The sequence below is a fragment of the Kogia breviceps genome, chromosome 2, assembly GCF_026419965.1.
Source record: "Kogia breviceps isolate mKogBre1 chromosome 2, mKogBre1 haplotype 1, whole genome shotgun sequence".
NCBI classification, from domain to species: Eukaryota; Metazoa; Chordata; class Mammalia; order Artiodactyla; family Physeteridae; genus Kogia; species Kogia breviceps.
Genome location: NC_081311.1, coordinates 167,823,317 through 167,841,216, shown reverse-complemented (window position 1 = coordinate 167,841,216; position 17,900 = coordinate 167,823,317). Strand labels below are relative to the sequence as shown.

Genomic DNA, 17,900 nt, shown 5'->3' with positions numbered 1-17,900 from the left:
AGGGTTCAAACCTGGGCTCCCTGCATTGGGAGCGTGGAATCTTACCCATGGACCACCAGGGAAGTCCTAGAATTTCTTTTGTAGGTAGATGAAAATGTTCTGAAATTAGGTCATGGTGATGACTGCACAACCGTGAATACATTAAAAACCAAAGAATTGTACACTTTAAAAGGATGAAGTTTTATGCAATGTGAATTATAGCTCAATAAGAAAAAAAAAAAGGAAGATCTAGGATATGTCACAAACAACTTTCTGATGGTTAGTTTCATGTGTCAACTTGATTAGGCTAAAGGATGCCCAGAGATCAAGTGAACCTTATTTTGGGGTGCATCTGTAAGGATGTTTTTTAGAAGAGATTAGCATTTGAATCAGTAGACTGAGTAAAGAAGATCTGCCCTCACCAAAGTGGGTGGGCATCACCCAAGCCATTGGGATCTGAATAGAACAAAAAAGGAGGAGAAAGGGTGAATTTTCTCTCTCTCTCTCTCTTCTTGAGCTGGGGCATCCTCTTCTGCTCTCAGACTTTGGATTTCCTGGTTCTCTGGGCCTTTGGACTCCAGGACTTCCACCAGAAACACCCCACTCCCCCATCCTGTCCCTCATCCCAACCTCCAGCCACAATGTTATTGTGTATGCACTGGAGAATCTTGAAGGTTTCTAAGGAGGAAAATGATAAAGATATGTTGAGAAAGATTCTTTGGGTTGCTGTGTATGACATGATCATAGGATTGAGAGGCTGGGGGCAATATCAGTGAGAAAGCTGTCGTCATAGTTCAGTGGAGGAGTAATGAACGCAGAGGAAGTATAATGATGGGGATAGATGGAAAAGACATTGTAGATGCAGAACCAACCTGATTTAGATTTAGCCAGATGTAGAAACACAGGAGAGGGGAGACCAGGATGAAAGTGATGTTGGGGTGATGCTGTTACCTAAAACTGGAGATGCAGGTAAAAGAGCAGATTGGGAATGGAGGTTTTTTTATGTTTGCTGTATACTGAGTTTGAGGTAGCAGAGGGAAAATCAAGTGGAAAAGTCTACCAGGAGGTTGCAGGGTGAGATTTGAACTTGAAGAGTCTGGGCTTGAATATCCCTATTGTTATTGGCATAGAAATAGTAATTGAAGCTACAAGGTTGTCAAAAGAAAAATATATAAAGAGAGAAAACAATAGAGTGATCCTTGGGGATATCCACATTTAAGGATCAGGGGGAGAAAGATACCAAGAAGACTTGGCCAGGAAGTCCTTGATAGAACTTCTATAGTGGAACTCCCTGGAGAAGTAAGAAAACAATGACTCCAGGGTCCAAGGACCACTGGTTTGATAACTATGGTTAATGTGAGCCGTGGATCTTGCAGATTTGGTAAAATGATTAAGGTGAAATCCAGATGGCAGGGAAGTATGGAGTAAATGGGAAAGGTGAAATGGAGAGGGTGTAGACTAGACTGAAATTCACATAAGACAGTGGTTTGAAAGAGAGGGACTTTATTTGAAGGGGGAAGGAGAGCTTGTTTTCAGACTGAAGGCTCAAAGAGAGAGGAAGAGATTAAAGATACAAGAGACTTGAAATAATGCTCAGTCTTGGAAGAGGACTGACCTATGCCAACAGAGGGCTAAGAATCTGAGGTGAAGGACTAAGAATCGGAGGTCTGGGGCAGGAAATCCTTACCAAATAAGGAAGAAAAGATGTTTCTTGTATCATCATTCAAATAGTGAAAAACTGGGAATGACTTAGCTATCATATAGAGACATATAGGCATAGGCACGACCACATAAATGAAAAGAGAACAGTGTTAAAATATTATGCCATTTATGTTTAAAATGAATATATTGTGTTTATATATATTAAAAGAGAATGAACATTTTTAACAATAAGTAATTTTTATTTTATATTTTAAAGTTACAGTAATATGTGCTCTGTATAAAATGAAACAAAGGATACAGATGTGTTTATTCAAAATCACTGACTTTCCACATGGCTAAGTCGCTTTGCTGTGCAGCTGAAACTATCACAGAATTGTTAATCGGCTATACTCCAATATAAAATACAAAGTTAAAGACAAAAATCCCTGAATTTCCACCAACATTGGGCACATCAAGACTTAATATAGAGCTAAAGTAGTCATATTAGTGAAACAATAGACAAATAGGTCAATGGAACACAATAATCAGCCCAGAAACAGACCCATACAAATATAATCAACCAATCTTTGACAAAGGAACAAAGGTAACTCAATGGAGAAAAGTGTTTTCAACAAATGGTACTGGAACAACTGGACATGCAAAAAAATTAATATAGATACAGATCTTACACCTTTCACAAAAATTAACTCATTATTGGATCATAGACTTAAGTGTAGAATGCAGAACTCTACAACTTCTACAAGGTAACACAGGAGAAAACCGAGGTGACCTTAGGTTTGGTGATTTCTTATATACAACAGCAAAAGCACAATCAATGAAAGAATATTTGGTAAGCTGGACTTCAATAAAATTTAAAACTTCTTTCTGTGAAAGACACTATTAAGAAAATGAAGACAAGCCACAGACTGGGAGAAAATATTTGTAAAACATACATCTGATAAAATACCCGTATCCAAAAGATACAAAGAACTCTTAAAACGCAACAGTAACAAGATGCTCGATTTAAAAATGAGCAACAGATTTGAACATATATCTCAACAAAGAAGATATACGGGGAATTCCCTGGTGGTCCAGTGGTTAGGACTCCGTGCTTTCAGGGCCCGGGTTCAATCCCTGGTCGGAAGAAGACATATGGATGGCAAATAAGGATATAAAAGTTGCTCATCATCATGTCATTAAATAATTGCAAATTAAAACAACAATATGAACACAACATTGTAAATCAACTATACTTCAATTTTTAAAATATATGGTATCACTACATAGCTACTAAAATAGCTGAAATATAAACCACTAACACCACCAAATGGTGGCAAGGATGTGGAGCAAAGGAACTCTACAAAATGGAACACTGATCAGGAATACAGTCTTTCAGTTTTTTCCAAAGTTAAACATAGGCTTACCATACAATATAGAAATTGCTCTCCTAGGTATTCACTCAAATGAGTTGAACACTTACATCTACACAAAAATCAGCACACAAATGTGTTTATAACAGGTTTATTCTTAATGCCAAAACTTGGAGACCACCAAGATGTCCTTCAGTAGGTGAATGAACAATTTCTGGTATATCTATATAATGAAGTATTATTCAGCAATAAAAAGAAATGAGTTATCAAGCTATGAAAAGATATGGAGGAATTTTTTAAATTAATTTATTTTATTTATTTATTTTTGGCTGTATTGGGTCTTCATTGCTGCCCACAGACCTCCTCTAGTTGCGGTGAGCAGGGGCTACTCTTCGTTGTGGTGGCTTCTCTTGCTGCATGGCGCGTGGGCTTCAGTAGTTGTGGTGCATGGGCTTAGTTGCTCCGTGGCATGTGAGATCTTCCCGGACCAGGGCTCGAACCCGTGTCCCCTGCATTGGCAGGCGGATTCTTAACCACTGTGCCACCAGGGAAACCCGACATGGAGAAATGTTAAACACGTGTCACTAAGTCAGTCTGAAAAGGCTATATACTGTATGGCATTCCGGAAAAGGCAAAACTATAGAGAAAATAAAAAGATCTGCAGTTGCCAGGGGTTTAGGGAGAGAGAAGGATGAATATGAGCACAAAGAATTTTTAGGGCAGTGAAACTATTCTGTATGATACAGTAATGGTGCATACGTGACATTATGCAGTTGTCAAAACCAGGAACTATACAACACGGAATGAACCCTAATGTAAACCCTAGTAGACTTTCGTTTAATACTAATGTATCAATATTGTTCATCAATTGTAAAAATGTACCACAATAATGCAAGGTGTTAATAGGAGGAGAATTATGGGGCAGGGGGAACTATTTGGGAACTGTACTTTTTGCACAAATTTTCTGCAAACCTAAAGTTACTCTTAAAAATAATGTTTATTAAAAAGAAAAAAGGTTGGGGAGAAATGTTTGTGGAACAATTAATAAATGATCTTAATCTTCTCTTTTTTCCCTTTTTTTAAAAACTGAGGTGAAATCCACATAAAATGTACTATTTTAAATTGTACAATTCAGTGGCTTTTAGTACATTTACAATGTTGTGCAACCACTACCTCTATCTAGTTCCAAAACATTTCAAGAACCTCAAAGGAGACCTTGTACCCTTAAGCAGTCTCTCCCCAATCCCCTCTCATCCCAGTCCCTGGCAACCACCAATCTGCTCTTTGTCTCTATGGATTTACCTATTCTGGATATTTCATATAAATACCGTTATACAATATGTGACCTTTTGTGTCTGACTTCTTTCACGTAGCATAGTGTTTTCGAGGTTCATCTGCATTGTAGCCTATATCAGTACTTAATTCCTTCTTATAGATAAATAACTTTCCATTGTACGGATATACCACATTTGGTTTATCCATTCATCTGATGGACATTTGAGTTGTTTCCACTTTTTGTCTGCTGTGCGCCTACGGCTATGAGCATGTATATACAAGTACTTGTTCACCTGTAATCTACCTTTTAGGTGACCCTTGTGGGGAGTTGGATTAATCTGTGATACTTAGTATATACCAGCCGATATTGCAGAGGGATTTATTGAAAAGAATTTGTAATTCTTGAATGTTTGCTTATTAAGTGTGTGATAGAACCAAAGTGGAAAAGCCTGGACCCATGGGTCTTGCAGCTTTGGTATGGCACAAGAAGAAGAAGCAGAGGAAGTGTTTCTTGGAATAGAGAGGGCAGGTTCTTGAAAAATCAGTCATCACGTTTAATGGCCTTGACTGAGTCCTACATTTCCATCTCTGGTGCTACTGTAGCCAAGGAAGGGTCTGTCTGGGAAACAAGAAATTTTGGATTTACAAGCAGTGAGTCCTTTGGAGTCATTATCTGTGGCGATCCTAAACATACGTGCAGAGTCTGTTTCTTCCTTTTTTGTTGTTGTTTTTTTAAAAATATTTATTTATTTTTGGCTGTGTTGGGTCTTCATTGCTGTGCATGGGTTTTCTCTAGTTGCAGTGCATGGGCTTCTCATTGCAGTGGCATCTCCTGTTGTAGAGTATGGACTCTAGGTGCACGGGCTTCAGTAGTTGTGGCATGTGGGCTCAGTAGTTGTGGCTCGCAAGCTCTAGAGCACAGGCTCAGTTGCTCCGCGGCATGTGGGATCTTCCCAGACCAGGGCTCAAACTTGTGTCCTCTGCATTGGCAGGTGGATTCTTAACCACTGCGCCACCAGGGAAGTCCTACTGTTTCTTCTTTATATTCGGTTTGGTGTATGTATCTTCCAAACTCTTATTCACTGTAAACCAGGTCCAAAAGCTGGTCTATACTGATGATTCAGTCAGAACTTTTCCTTGTGGATTACATCTCTTATGAGGACAGTGTCCAAATCCTACTAATGTCTTAATAAAGCATCTCCATCTCTCCAACAGAAATGACAAAAATGTAAAAGGAAATAAATGAGAGCATCATACATACTAAAAACTTAGGTCAGCTCAGGTGTTAACATTACATGTTTTAACAATACATACATACATTTTTAAACAATAATTTAAAAATTAAAATGATCCCCTAGGCAAATATTTATTTTAAACGTATAAAATGCATAAATTTAAAAAAAAATTTAATCAAATAACAATGTACCAGTCAGACTAGGTTAGGTTAAAAGAAATATAAACCCCACATTTTTTTCTCTCACATAAATGTCCAGATGTAGGTAATCTAGGGTTGGTATGGTGACTCTGTTCCTTAATGTCTTCACCCAACAAGGCTCCTTCCTGTTCACCACTTGGTCATCCCTACAGTGTGGCTCTTATCCTCACAATTCAAGATGGCAGCTAGAGCTCCAGCCATCACATATGCAGTCTAGTCACTAAGACAGAGAAAGGGACAAAGGGGCGAAGGGCAAAAAACAGCTGCCTTTTAAGAAAAATTCTCAGCAACTGCCAAACAATACCACTGCTTACATATTATTTTCCAGGACTAGACACATGACCACATCTTGCTACAAGTTGAGGCTTGGACAGCTAGACTGTATTCTGTGAGGCTTTGTGCCCAGTTTCAAATTAAGACTTCTATTACTAAGGAAAAAGAATGGATATTTGGGACAGTGAGCAGGGTCTGCCACACAGACAAATTGACAAGGCTGACCTCAAATTGTGACCTCTTGGTGGCATAAGTAACATGCTTAATCCTGAAAACTTGCTTCTAGAATATGGGAGAAGAGATTCCCATTTCAAACACTGCAGACAGAAAAAGCTGTCAAGTGACCCCTACCATGGCCTATTCATGGAAGAGGATGGAAGGCATTGGGGAGTGGAATGGAACTGGGATTGACGAGACAGTCCTCCTAACCAGTGGCCCAGAAAAGCAGCCCTGAGACCAGGGGTCCTGCTACTGAAAAGAAGAGCTGGAGATGAGACAGAGAAGTGAAGGCAGAACTATAGGAAAGAGTAGTCTCTTTAGCACCAAAGAACCAGCTAGTCAAAAGTTGATAGAGGGACTTCCCTGGTGATCCCGTGGTTAAGACTCCGCACTCCCAATGCAGGGGACCTGGGTTTGATCCCTGGTCAGGGAACTGGATCCTGCATGCATGCCACAGCTAAAAATCCCTCATACCTCAACTAAGACCTGGCACAGCCAAATAAATAAATACATGGTTTTTTAATTTGGAGGAATTACCTAGACTTTACTTTAGAAACCAGTATGCTTAAATATACAGAGATAGAAAAGAGGATTTGGAAAACAGAAAGAAAAGATACCAGCCATAGTTCTGTCATCCATACATCACTTCTGGCATATTTCTTTCCGTCCGGCCTTTTGTTTTCCTGTGAGACATATTTTTTGTTAGTTTTTGCTTTTTTTTGGCCACACCACACGGCATGTGGGATCTTCCCCAACCAGGGATCGAACCCATGTCCCCTGCATTGTAAGCGCACAGCCTTAACCAACGGACCTCCGGGGAAGTCCTGTTTTGCTTTAAACGTACTTAGCTATAAAAATAAAGGCTCTGTTTATGGCTTGAGTTTATATCCTAGGCTGGGGTGACCAAGGACAAGCTACTTAGCATCGCTTTGCTCAATTTCCTCATCTATAAAATGGGAAGAAATCATGAGTACAATAATACCTACCTCAAAGAGATGTTTTGAGGAGTAAAGGAGATAATTCATGTAATGAGCTAAGAACAGCTTATGTAAGCCTTTATTATTTGTATATATAAGTTTAGCGGTTACATAAAATTCCAACCAGTGGACGTTTTATCATAACCATGCTCCTGTTACTAAACACTTGATGAATTTTCAGTTGGGGGCTATTATAAAGTTTTAAATATTTTAATACATTTATCTCTTTTATATTTAGGGCTATTACTTAAAGCAGTATCTTCAGAGTCTTCCTATAGATTTTAGAACATTTAAGCTGGGTTGTGGGTATGTATTCATTATATTGTTACCTAATATAATTCTCCTTTAGCATGCCTTAAATATTTCATTTAAAAACTATACTCAATGAAAAAGAATAAGGCATTTAGTAATCAAATTGCTCATATACACAAAAGTGTCAAAGAAGTAGTTGTAGACTCCACTATTAAAGTGAGAAAAATAACTCACAAAATAACTTACATGAGAGCTGACTAAAAGACAGAGCTGGGGGTCTTTACAGCTCTTCACATGCCAAACCACAGGCACCTCCTGGCTTATCACTCACCATTGCTCACATTCTCTCTGCTCCAGCTAAAAGTTACACTCATGGTTTTAAAACATGACTTACATTTCCCTTATCTGACCTTTTGTTTGCTTTGTTTCTTCTCCTGCAATGTATTCTCTTCTCCACCTCAACCTGCCAAAATCCTACCAATTTTCAAGGTTTGATTCAACCTTGTCAAAACAACTCCTCCACAGTGTGCTATAATAATAACAGCTATGTTCGCATGGCATCACCAATGCAGTCATAAAAACTCTCTCATTGGGTATGATCATAAAGGCTCTCTCATTTCATCCTCAGAACAATTCTGCAAAGTAGGCAAGGGAAGGCATTTATGTAATCTAATGCCAGAAAAGTGACAAAAGTAAACAGACAGCACAATATAATTTAATAAATATATATTTTTTGTTTTTGTGTGTTTGTTTTGTTTTTGGTGGTTTTTTTTTTTTTTTTTTTTTTTTGGCCGCATGTGGGATCTTAGTTCTCTGACCAGGGACCAGAGGTTGAACCTGAACACCCTGTGGTGGAAATGCGGAGTCTTAACTACTGGATCGCCAGGGAAGTCCCAATAAATAATTGCTTTTTAAAAGGGAAGGAAAGAAAAGATGGTGATTTCACAGGCTCTGTATTTTCACCGTGTCCATCAGATGGGATACGGAAAGCTATGTGTCCATGCTGCCTCTCTGCGGGAAAAGGGTGGGGCTGGAAAGGTAGGGTAAAGACTCTCACAAACAGCTGAGAGAGGAGTATGATGCCTTCCCTGGAATGCACGCTACACATCTTCCAAAGTTTGTTCTAATTTCTGAAGGACACCAGATCGTAAGGCTTGTTGTTAACATTCTAGACCTGGCACTACCAATGATTTTCTCTGAGATTCGGGAACAGCTCACTTAAAAGCTGTGTGCCTCAGTTTCTTCAATCATAAAATGGATGTTCTCATTCTTTTTGGCATACATTATGGTTAACTACTACCCAGGGAAGCTCCATGCCCCATTTTTCCCTAAAAGAACCCCAGCTTTTGGAGACTATGTGCCCAAGGGAGCTGAAGCCACTGAACCCCAGAGTCCCAGGGGACTGAGTCTGGGCTGGTATAAAGCAACCATGGTAATACCATTCCCTCTGCCAATGATTGGTTTAAGGAAGAACATATCATGTGATTCTAGCCAATGAGAAGTGAGGGAAGAGAACTCTTGAGGAGAAGAGCTTCTGGGAAATTTTTCCTTTGATCTTAAGAAGCCACACAAGGAAGAGATGTTTTCTCTTGTGTGTTTGGGTATGATACTTGGACCTGTGGCCCTCTTGTGACCTTTAGAGGACAAATTTGAAAATAAAAGCCCAAACCCTGAGACTACAGAGAGGAAAGGTGGAAAGCATCAAACCCTTGGGGACATTGTTGAGCCAATGAATTAACCAAGCCAGCAACTACCTCCCTACCTCTGACCCTGTTGCTTAATAAGAGTAAACAAATTTTTTTTTTTTTTTTGCGGTACGCAGGCCTCTCACGGTTGTGGCCTCTCCCATTGCGGAGCACAGGCTGCGGATGCGCAGCCTCAGCGGCCATGGCTCACGGGCCCAGCCGCTCCGCGGCATGTGGATCTTCCCAGACCGGGGCACGAACCTGTGTCCCCTGCATCGGCAGGCGGACTCTCAACCACTGCACCACCAGGGAAGCCCGAGTAAACAAATTTTTTAAAAGCTTTTTGTTTTAAGTTAGGTCTTCTGTTATTTGCATCTAAAACATTTTGAATGATATGATTGCATTTTTCAAATCTTTTTTTCCCCATTTTACTGAGAAATAATTGATATACATCACTGTATGAGTTTAAGGTATACAAGGTGATGATTACATATATTGTGAAATGATTACCTCAATAGGGTCAGCTAACATTCACTGTCTCATATGGATACACTAAAAAGAAAAGAAAAAAGGAAAAAAAATTTTCTCCTTGTAATGAGAACCCTTAGGACTTACTCTCTTAACAAATTCCCTATGTGTCACACGGCAGTGTCACCTCTAGTCATCATGTTGTACATTATACCCCTAGTACTTATTTATCTTACAACTGGAAGTTTGTCCCCTTTTCTTTTTGTAAATTTTTAATTTATTTTTAATTATTGGAATGAACTTCATTGATGTGAATTTTTGAGAGATTACAGCTGTCAGGTGTCATTATATTATTTATTGAAAAAACCTAATGTCACAATATGCCATATCCTAAACTTTAATTCTTCACTGTCAATCACACCTATACACTAAACCTGCTTGCATTCCATCCATCACACCCATCTTGTAGGTCTTATTATTGTATATCACATAGCTGACGGTCTTTTGTTCTCTCATTCCATTTCTAAAGCCTTTCTTCCATCTCTGGTTTACCTCTACCATATTCTCTATCAATCTCACAGGTTATAACTCATGGGATTACAGATTGTAGCTGCTCCTAAACCCTCTCTAACTAAAAATCTCATATTCATCATGTTCACTTTTTGTGAAACATAGCTTAGGTGTGGGAGAAATCAGGGCCTACATGAAGAATCTGATATTTCAGCCTAACATTGGACAATGCACTGCAGGTGCTTACCCGTGCTTAGAGCAGTCTCTTTTTTTTTTTCTTGTTTTTGGAAGTTTGTGCCTTTTGACCACCTTCCTCCAATTACTCCCTTCCTCCACCTCTGGTAACTACTGCCTGATCTCTTTTTCTATGAGATTGGCTTGTTTTGTTTATGTTTTTGTTTTGTAGATTCCACATACAAATGAGAGCATATAATTCTTGGTATCTGTCTTTTATTTCACTTAGCATAATGACTTCAAGGTCCCTCTTATTTTTATATTTAATGCAAATATAAGTTATCTTAATAATATATAAAACTAAAAAGTAATAAAATAAATACTATGCTTCTGTTCTATGTTTTCACTTTTGTGAGTCAAAGAAGATACATAACATTTTTCACGAGGGGTGGTGATCCCCTTCCCAAGGTAAAAGAAAAGATGCAATTCCCATCCATGATAGGAAACAGAATATGGAAAAAGCTTGTCACCCGGTCAGAATGGGACAGAGAAGGATGCAAAAGCTGCCAGGTCATTAAGATCCTTCACAAACAGTTTCCCTCTGTAATAATTAACACAGGGTTCTGGTTTATGAGTTCAAGCATATACATTGTTCCTGCTGGGTCCTCCCAGCAATGTGAAATTCAAAGACACCCTCAGGAGTCCCACATTCATTAATACAAGGATAGAAAATTCCCTTTAAAGTAGAAATAAGTGTATGAAGTGTCTAAAAACTGTTCCTTTCATACTTTTCATCCTTTGTTGAGTGATCATGTCAAAACACATATAAACATACCCACACAGACACATACCACTTAAAACCAACTTAAAAATATAAAAAAATTTTTTTAACTTCAAGTGATTATTTTTGGCCATGCCTCAGCATGTGGGATCTGAGTTCCCCAATCAGGGATTGAATTCATTCCCCCTGCAGTAGAAGCACGGAGTCTTAACCACTGGCCCACCAGGGAAGTCCCTTTAAATGATATTTTAAATAATAATATTCTTTTAGGTCATGCTTTCAAATCCAAGGAGGAAAGGTATTACTGATTACTGTAGAATGCCATGTTGAGTCCTAGACAGAGAAGCAACCTCAGATCAGAAAGCCACTGTTTTAAATTGAATGTTTGTGTCCACCCCCAGATTCATAGGTTGAAATCCTGTCCCCCAATATGATAGTATTAGATGGTGGGGCCTTTGGGAGGTGATTAGTTCATGACAGGGCAGCCCTTATGAATAAGACCAGTGTCCTTATAAGAAGAGACACAAGACAGCCTGCTTGGGCTTCCCTGGTGGCGCAGTGGTTGAGAATCCGCCTGCCGATGCAGGGGTCACGGGTTCATGCCCTGGTCCGGGAAGATCCCACATGCCGCGGAGCAACTAAGCCCGTGAGCCATGGCCGCTAGGCCTGCGCGTCCGGAGCCTGTGCTCCGCAACGGGAGAGGCCACAGCAGTGAGAGGCCCGCATACCACAAAAAAAAAAAAAAAAAAAAAAAAAAAAAAAAAGACAGCCTGCTTTCTCTCTGTTCTCTTTGCCATGTGAAGAGACAACAAGAGGGTCATCTACCAACCTGGAGGCGGGTTCTCACCAGACACCTGATCTATAAGCACCTTGATCTTGGACTTCCCAGTCTCTAGAACTGTGAGAAATAAATGTTTGTCTTTCTGGCTAGCGATGGAGACTGCAAAGCTAAGAAGGGCCTTTGGCTTTTCATTTGCAAGAGAGGATGAGTTTCTTTCTCAGAGTGTGCTGCAGCCAGACACAGTACCTCTCCTTAGCAGACACTCTGCTGTTCCAATCATACACCTTGCTGTTGAGTTCAATGTGGAGTTCCAGGAGTGAGTGTTTTCTGGAGGGAAGGAGAAAGGCAAAAATTAATCCCACACAAATATCAACAAGGAGACAGATTAGCATTAGGGTGAAATCAGCTAACAGATATGAAAGTGCTTTAAAATTGTTCCTTTCTAAATATTCTACAAGCTGCTTAGCAAGTGATCCAAACAGGTTTGCAGCACTCTGACCCCATGACCACAGTCCCCACACACAGGGGCAACTGAGTTTTAGTCTGGGTACACACCAGCCAGATGATAACCCATCTGGACCATCCATACAAATGCAGGATGGATGTAAAAGGCCAATAATACCGTTGGCCCATGGTGTATGTACCTTGGAAGGCTGAGTTGCCCCTGCTCTAGCCCTCCCTTACTGCTGTGCCATCACTGAGGAGGCTAGAGGTCCCAGGCCCTGAGATTTATTCCTGGGGTCCCCCAAGCTACAACAGATGCCTTTCACAGGTGACTCAGAGAAATTCTAAATTGTGATTAGGGGGGCAACAGAAAAGGGACTGCTAATCTTACATTTGAGGTACAGTGAGGCTTCCCTCATCTTAAATGGACACCAGGTCACCAACGTTTCCCTTAGAAAAGTATCCCTGCCAATAAACATCAAAAATGTCTAAGTTACAAAGACTTGCAGACCTGTATAGCCAGGTACCATTTTTCACCTATCAACCTCAAGACTTGGGGAAATAAACGAGCACCCGGTATCAGTGAGAATTCAGGGATGCAAACTCTCTCATAAAAGCTGATCTATGGGAATTCCCTGGGGTCCAGTGGTTAGGACTCGGCGCTCTCACTCCCAGGGGCCTGGGCTCAGTCCTTGGTCCAGGAACTAAAGTCCTGCAAGCTGCATGGCGTGGTCAAAAAACAAAAAGCTGGTTTAACTGTCCTAGAGGACAATCTGACGAGATGCATCAGAGGCTTTAAAAATGCTTGTCATTCAACACAGTAATTCCACTTCTGGGAATTTTCCCTTCAAGAAAACAATTAAGAATAAGCACAGGGCTTCCCTGGTGGCGCAGTGGTTGAGAGTCCGCCTGCCGATGCAGGAGACACGGGTTCGTGCCCCGGTCCGGGAAGATCCCACATGCCGCGGAGTGGCTGGGCCCATGAGCCATGGCCGCTGAGCCTGCGCGTCCACAGCCTGTGCTCCGCAATGGGAGAGGCCACAACAGTGAGAGGCCCGCATACCACACACAAAAAAAAAAAAAAAAAAAAAAAAAAAAAGAATAAGCACAAATACTGAGCTACAAAGATGTTGAACACTTTCTTTTTTGTGAAAGTAAACACTGCCCAACAACTAAAGACTGGCCAAGTAAATTATGCTATAGCCATACTAGGGACTGCTTGCAGACATTAAAATGATACTATAGGGACTTCCCTGGTGGCACAGTGGTTAAGAATCTGCCTGCCAATGCAGGGCACATGGGTTCGAGCCCCGGTCCGGGAAGATCCCACGTGCCGTAGAGCAACAAAGCCCATGCACTACAACTACTGCGTCTGCGCTCTAGAGCCCGCGAACCACAACTACTGAGCCCATGTGCCACAACTACTGAAGCCTGCGTGCCTAGAGCCGGTACTCCACAACAAGAGAAACCTGCACGATGAGTAGCCCCTGCTCGCTGCAACTAGAGAATAAGCCTGCACACAGCAACGAAGACCCAACCCAGCCAAAAATAAATAAAAAAATAAATAAATATTTTAACAAATAAATATAATAAAATGATGCCACAAAAATGTGATTCCTGACATGTAAAAATATACTGTTGCACAAACTAAAAGCAAGGTTATAAAGTAACAGTAGATTATGATTTCATTTTGGTTTAAAAAACATCTTTATATATGATTTTATCGGTATCCAAAAAAGATGTGGAAGGCAACAAACCAAGACTTGGTTAACAGATTAGTTCTAATAAGTAGAATTATAACTGCTTGTTATGTTCTGCTTTCAGCATCTGTATCTCATGGTTTATGTTCAGTAAGGAGTATGTATTGCTTTTGTAATAAGAAAAAAAAAACCAAACATTTCTTAATCTTGAAGAAAAATATCCAAACCACAAGCTGACTACTATATGACCTTCTGAAGCACAAAGCGTTCATAAACTGTGCAGAGTCTATATCATACTCCTAAGGCAACCCCAACAAGGAATGAAAAATCCCTCCCCTTGAAGAAAAAGGGCATCAAATATGGCACAGTGGCACTTCCATCCTGGCAGCAGACAATAAACAACTGGGGCCAGGATCCGCCACAGCTTGGGTGGCTCACCTTTCTTTCCCCAGTTTCTGGGAGAGACACTTCAGGTACAGTGATGGCAAAGGGGAGGACCGCTCCAGCAGGGACACGTCCGCTTTGCACAGGCTCCAGAAGAAGTCAGCTTCTCGGTGAATCATGCAGGCCCCAGACTGCCTGGCCTTGGATTCTGCACTTTTCACTGATGGCCTATCCACCTTCAGGAAGCTGCTGTCCTCTAGCTGGCCCTCTGACGTCACATAGTTCTGAATAAAAAAGACCTTTGGCTTCCCTGAGAGAGAGGGGCATGCATCTGCCATGAACATCCTTCTGATATGATCCAAAGGGACCCCTGAGCGAGTCTGATCCACACCAAACACGCTCTGGGAGCCCCCTCGGCTCACCAGGATACACACGAAGCTGTCGTAGTCTTTGTGTTGGGGCATGTGCGCAACTTGGCCAAGAATGTGCATTATATTTTCCACAGTGAGATGTAAGAAACGCTTGACTTCATAGCCCAGGGAAGTGAAGGTTTCCTGAAGAATGTCTGGAAAAAACAAACAAACATGAAAAACAACACAGGAGGGACTTCCCTGGTGGCTCAGTGGTTAAGAATCCACCTGCCAGTGCAGGGGACACGGGTTCGCACCCTGGTCCGGGAAGATCCCATATGCCGCGGAGCAACTAAGCCCACGCGCCACAACTACTGAGCCTGCGCTCTAGAGCCCGCGAGCCACAACTATTGAAGCCCATGCGCCTAGAGCCCTTGCTCCGCAACAAGAGAAACCACTGCCATGAGAAGCCCACGCGCCACAACAGAGAGTGGCCCCTGCTCGCCGCAACTAGAGAAAGCCTGCGCACAGCAAAGAAGACCCAATGCGGCCAAAAGTAAACAAAAAACAAAAACACAAGAGTAAGAAAAGCTCAAGAGATACTGGGTAGCAATCCTAAACATGGTCTAATCTCCATTACTTGTCTGTTTCTGCTTTTGTGTCATAGTTTGAGGCTTTAAAGGACCTAAGAACGGGGCAGGAGGGATAGAATCAGCCTAAAACATGAAATATGTGACTTTCATGTCCCACGTTCCCAGTTATGGTCTGTCCCCTGTTATAACACTTCCCCTGCCTGAGGCCACCACCGCATCTGGCCACGGGCAGAGACTGAGCCCACCTCTCGTCTAAATGAACCAAGAGAGGAAAAATACTTTTTCCCTTCAACCAAAACAAAGTTTGGGATTGTTCAAAGGGCTCTTTCTTACAATAACTCACACGTTCATAGGAATGGGTGCATTTGCAGCATGCAGATCAAAACCTAGATCCAATGGCCGCAGAAAGGGTGACCCAGGTCATGAGTTCCCTCACCTCCACCTGCTGTGAGCGGATCCGGAGGCCCTTGGATCTAAGCTGGGACCATTCCCAGACTCCCCAGCTCTTCTCACGACCTACTTCCCAGTGTAGCCTTTGACTGAGCAAGGGGGGCCCCTTGGCCAAGACGCCCTGCAACAGCAGTCCCCAACCTTTTTGGTACCAGGGAACGGTTTCGTGGAAGACAGTTTTTCCACAGACTGGGGGTGGGGTGGAGTGAAGTTTCAGGACGATTCAAGCGCTTTACATTTATTGTGCACTTTATTTCTATTATTATTACATTGTAATATATAATGAAATAACTCTACAACTCACCGTAATGCAGAATCAGTGGGAGACCTGAGCTTGTTTTCCTGCAACTAGATGGTCCCATCTGGGGGTGATGGGAGACAGTGACACCCAAAGTGTGTTGTTTATGTCCAGTCTCCTCCGTGATCTCGTTCTGGTTGCTGTCACTGCAGAAAACACTGCTTCATGAAGATAGGATGTTGGAAATGGAAGCAGGCTTTTCCGTGCTTTTGTGGCAATCTCAGGATATTCCGCCTTGACTTTAATCCAGAAGGTATGGAGATTTGAAGTTGTCTCAAACATACTTTTAAGGCCACCATCATTTGCGATCTCAAGCAATTGATCCTCTTCTAGCACGGACAAAGTTAATTCACCCAGCTTATTCACAAATGGGTTGCAGATCCATTCCTTCCCAGTTTGGGGGTCTTTTGTGGTTGGGAAGTAATGCTCAAACTCTTTTGAAAGCTGAGATAGGTGATCATGCATCAGCTGGGAGAAAGAAGGCCCTATTTCAGTCTCTTTCAAAATCTCTGCTAATGTTTGAAACATGTCAAAAACCCCAATGTTCACTTGTTGCCCCCATAATTCGAGTTTGGCTTTGAATGCAGCCACTTTATCTGCCAACTTGAACACAGCTGTCGTTCTCCCCTGAAGTGACAGATTGAGTTCAGTGAGCAGGTTGAATATGTCACACAAGTAAGCAAGTTTTGCGACCCATTCTGTGTCACCGAAATGTGCTGCCAGTGGTGACTTTTTCTACAAGAAATCTCTGGAGTGGCTCTCATAACTCAAAAACTCTGGCCAGTGATCTACCTTTAGAAAGCCACGTCACTTCTGTGTATAAGAGAAGATGTGTGTGCTCTGTGTCCACCTCCTCAGAGGGACACGAACAGATGTGAGTTAAGGGCATGTACTTTAATGTCGTCGATAATTTGAACCATGTACTGCAAAACGTTGTTAAGTTCAGGTACCATTTTTCGGCTAGCCAGCATTTTGCTATGGATGACACAGTGCATAGACACACATTCAGAAGCAACCTTTTTGACCCGTTGTGAAACCAGAAAGCCGTCCAGTCATGGCAGCCGCTCCATCCGTGCATATACCAACACAAAATGATCAATTCAGTTTTCCTGATATGTAATCATTCAAAGACTTGAATAGTTCTGCAGCTGTGGTGTTGGTTGGCAACAAAAGTGCACTAACACATCCTCATGCACATCCTCCTGAAAAATATATCGCACAAAAATAAGCATTCTTGCCTTGCTGTCAACAACGGTAGACTCGTCAACCTGGATTGAGTACCACGGTGACTCATTAATCCTCTCTAACAACTGTGCCTCAATATCCTCTGCAATTTCATCAATTCGTCTAGTTACGGTGCTAGCCGAAAGAGGAACACGTGCCACCTTTTGAACTGCAGTCTCTCCTAAAAGTTCACGACACATGTCCTTAGCAGCAGGCAGGATCAACTCTTCACCAATAGTAAAGGGCTTCTTAGCTTTAGCAATGCAGTTAGCCACTAAGAATGATGCTCTCAATGCAGACACATTTGATGAAGTGGTAGCCTTCAATGATTGTTTCTGTTCTTCGTGTTCACGTTTTTTCTTTTGAAAAACTCCAAAGGCTTGTTTTTTTTTAAAAAAATTTATTTATTTATTTATTTATTTTTGGCTGCGTTGGGTCTTCGTTGCTGCAGGGGCTTTCTCTAGCTGCAGCAAGAGGCGGCTACTCTTCATTTCAGTGCGCGGGCTTCTCTTGTTGCAGAGCAGGGGCTCTAGGGGTGCGGGCTCAGTAGTTGTGGCTCGCGGGCTCTACAGCGCAGGCTCAGTAGTTGTGGGCCTAGTTGCTCCGCGTCATGTGGGATCTTCCCAGGCCAGGGCTC

The 17,900-nt window shown here is 41.7% G+C and overlaps 1 protein-coding gene across 16 annotated transcripts in view; it reads right to left on the bottom strand.

The window, feature by feature from the left end:
• Positions 1-1,859: 1,859 nt before the first annotated feature.
• The window catches only part of CFLAR (CASP8 and FADD like apoptosis regulator), a 55,737-nt gene continuing 39,696 nt past the window's right edge, over positions 1,860-17,900 (bottom strand). For 4 of the 16 annotated variants that reach the window (XM_059053434.2, XM_067026556.1, XM_067026559.1 and 1 more), the window contains 2 exons: positions 14,403-14,913; positions 10,371-12,147 (listed from right to left, as the gene is read on the bottom strand). In XM_059053434.2, the coding sequence (XP_058909417.1) occupies positions 12,009-12,147; positions 14,403-14,913 (650 nt within the window). In that variant the 3' untranslated portion in view covers positions 10,371-12,008. Of the gene's footprint in view, positions 5,470-5,617; positions 6,876-8,210; positions 9,246-9,624; positions 9,659-9,859; positions 12,148-14,402; positions 14,914-17,900 lie in introns of those variants that run through there. The other 12 variants (XM_067026563.1, XM_067026562.1, XR_010839174.1 and 9 more) reach the window with 9 other exon arrangements.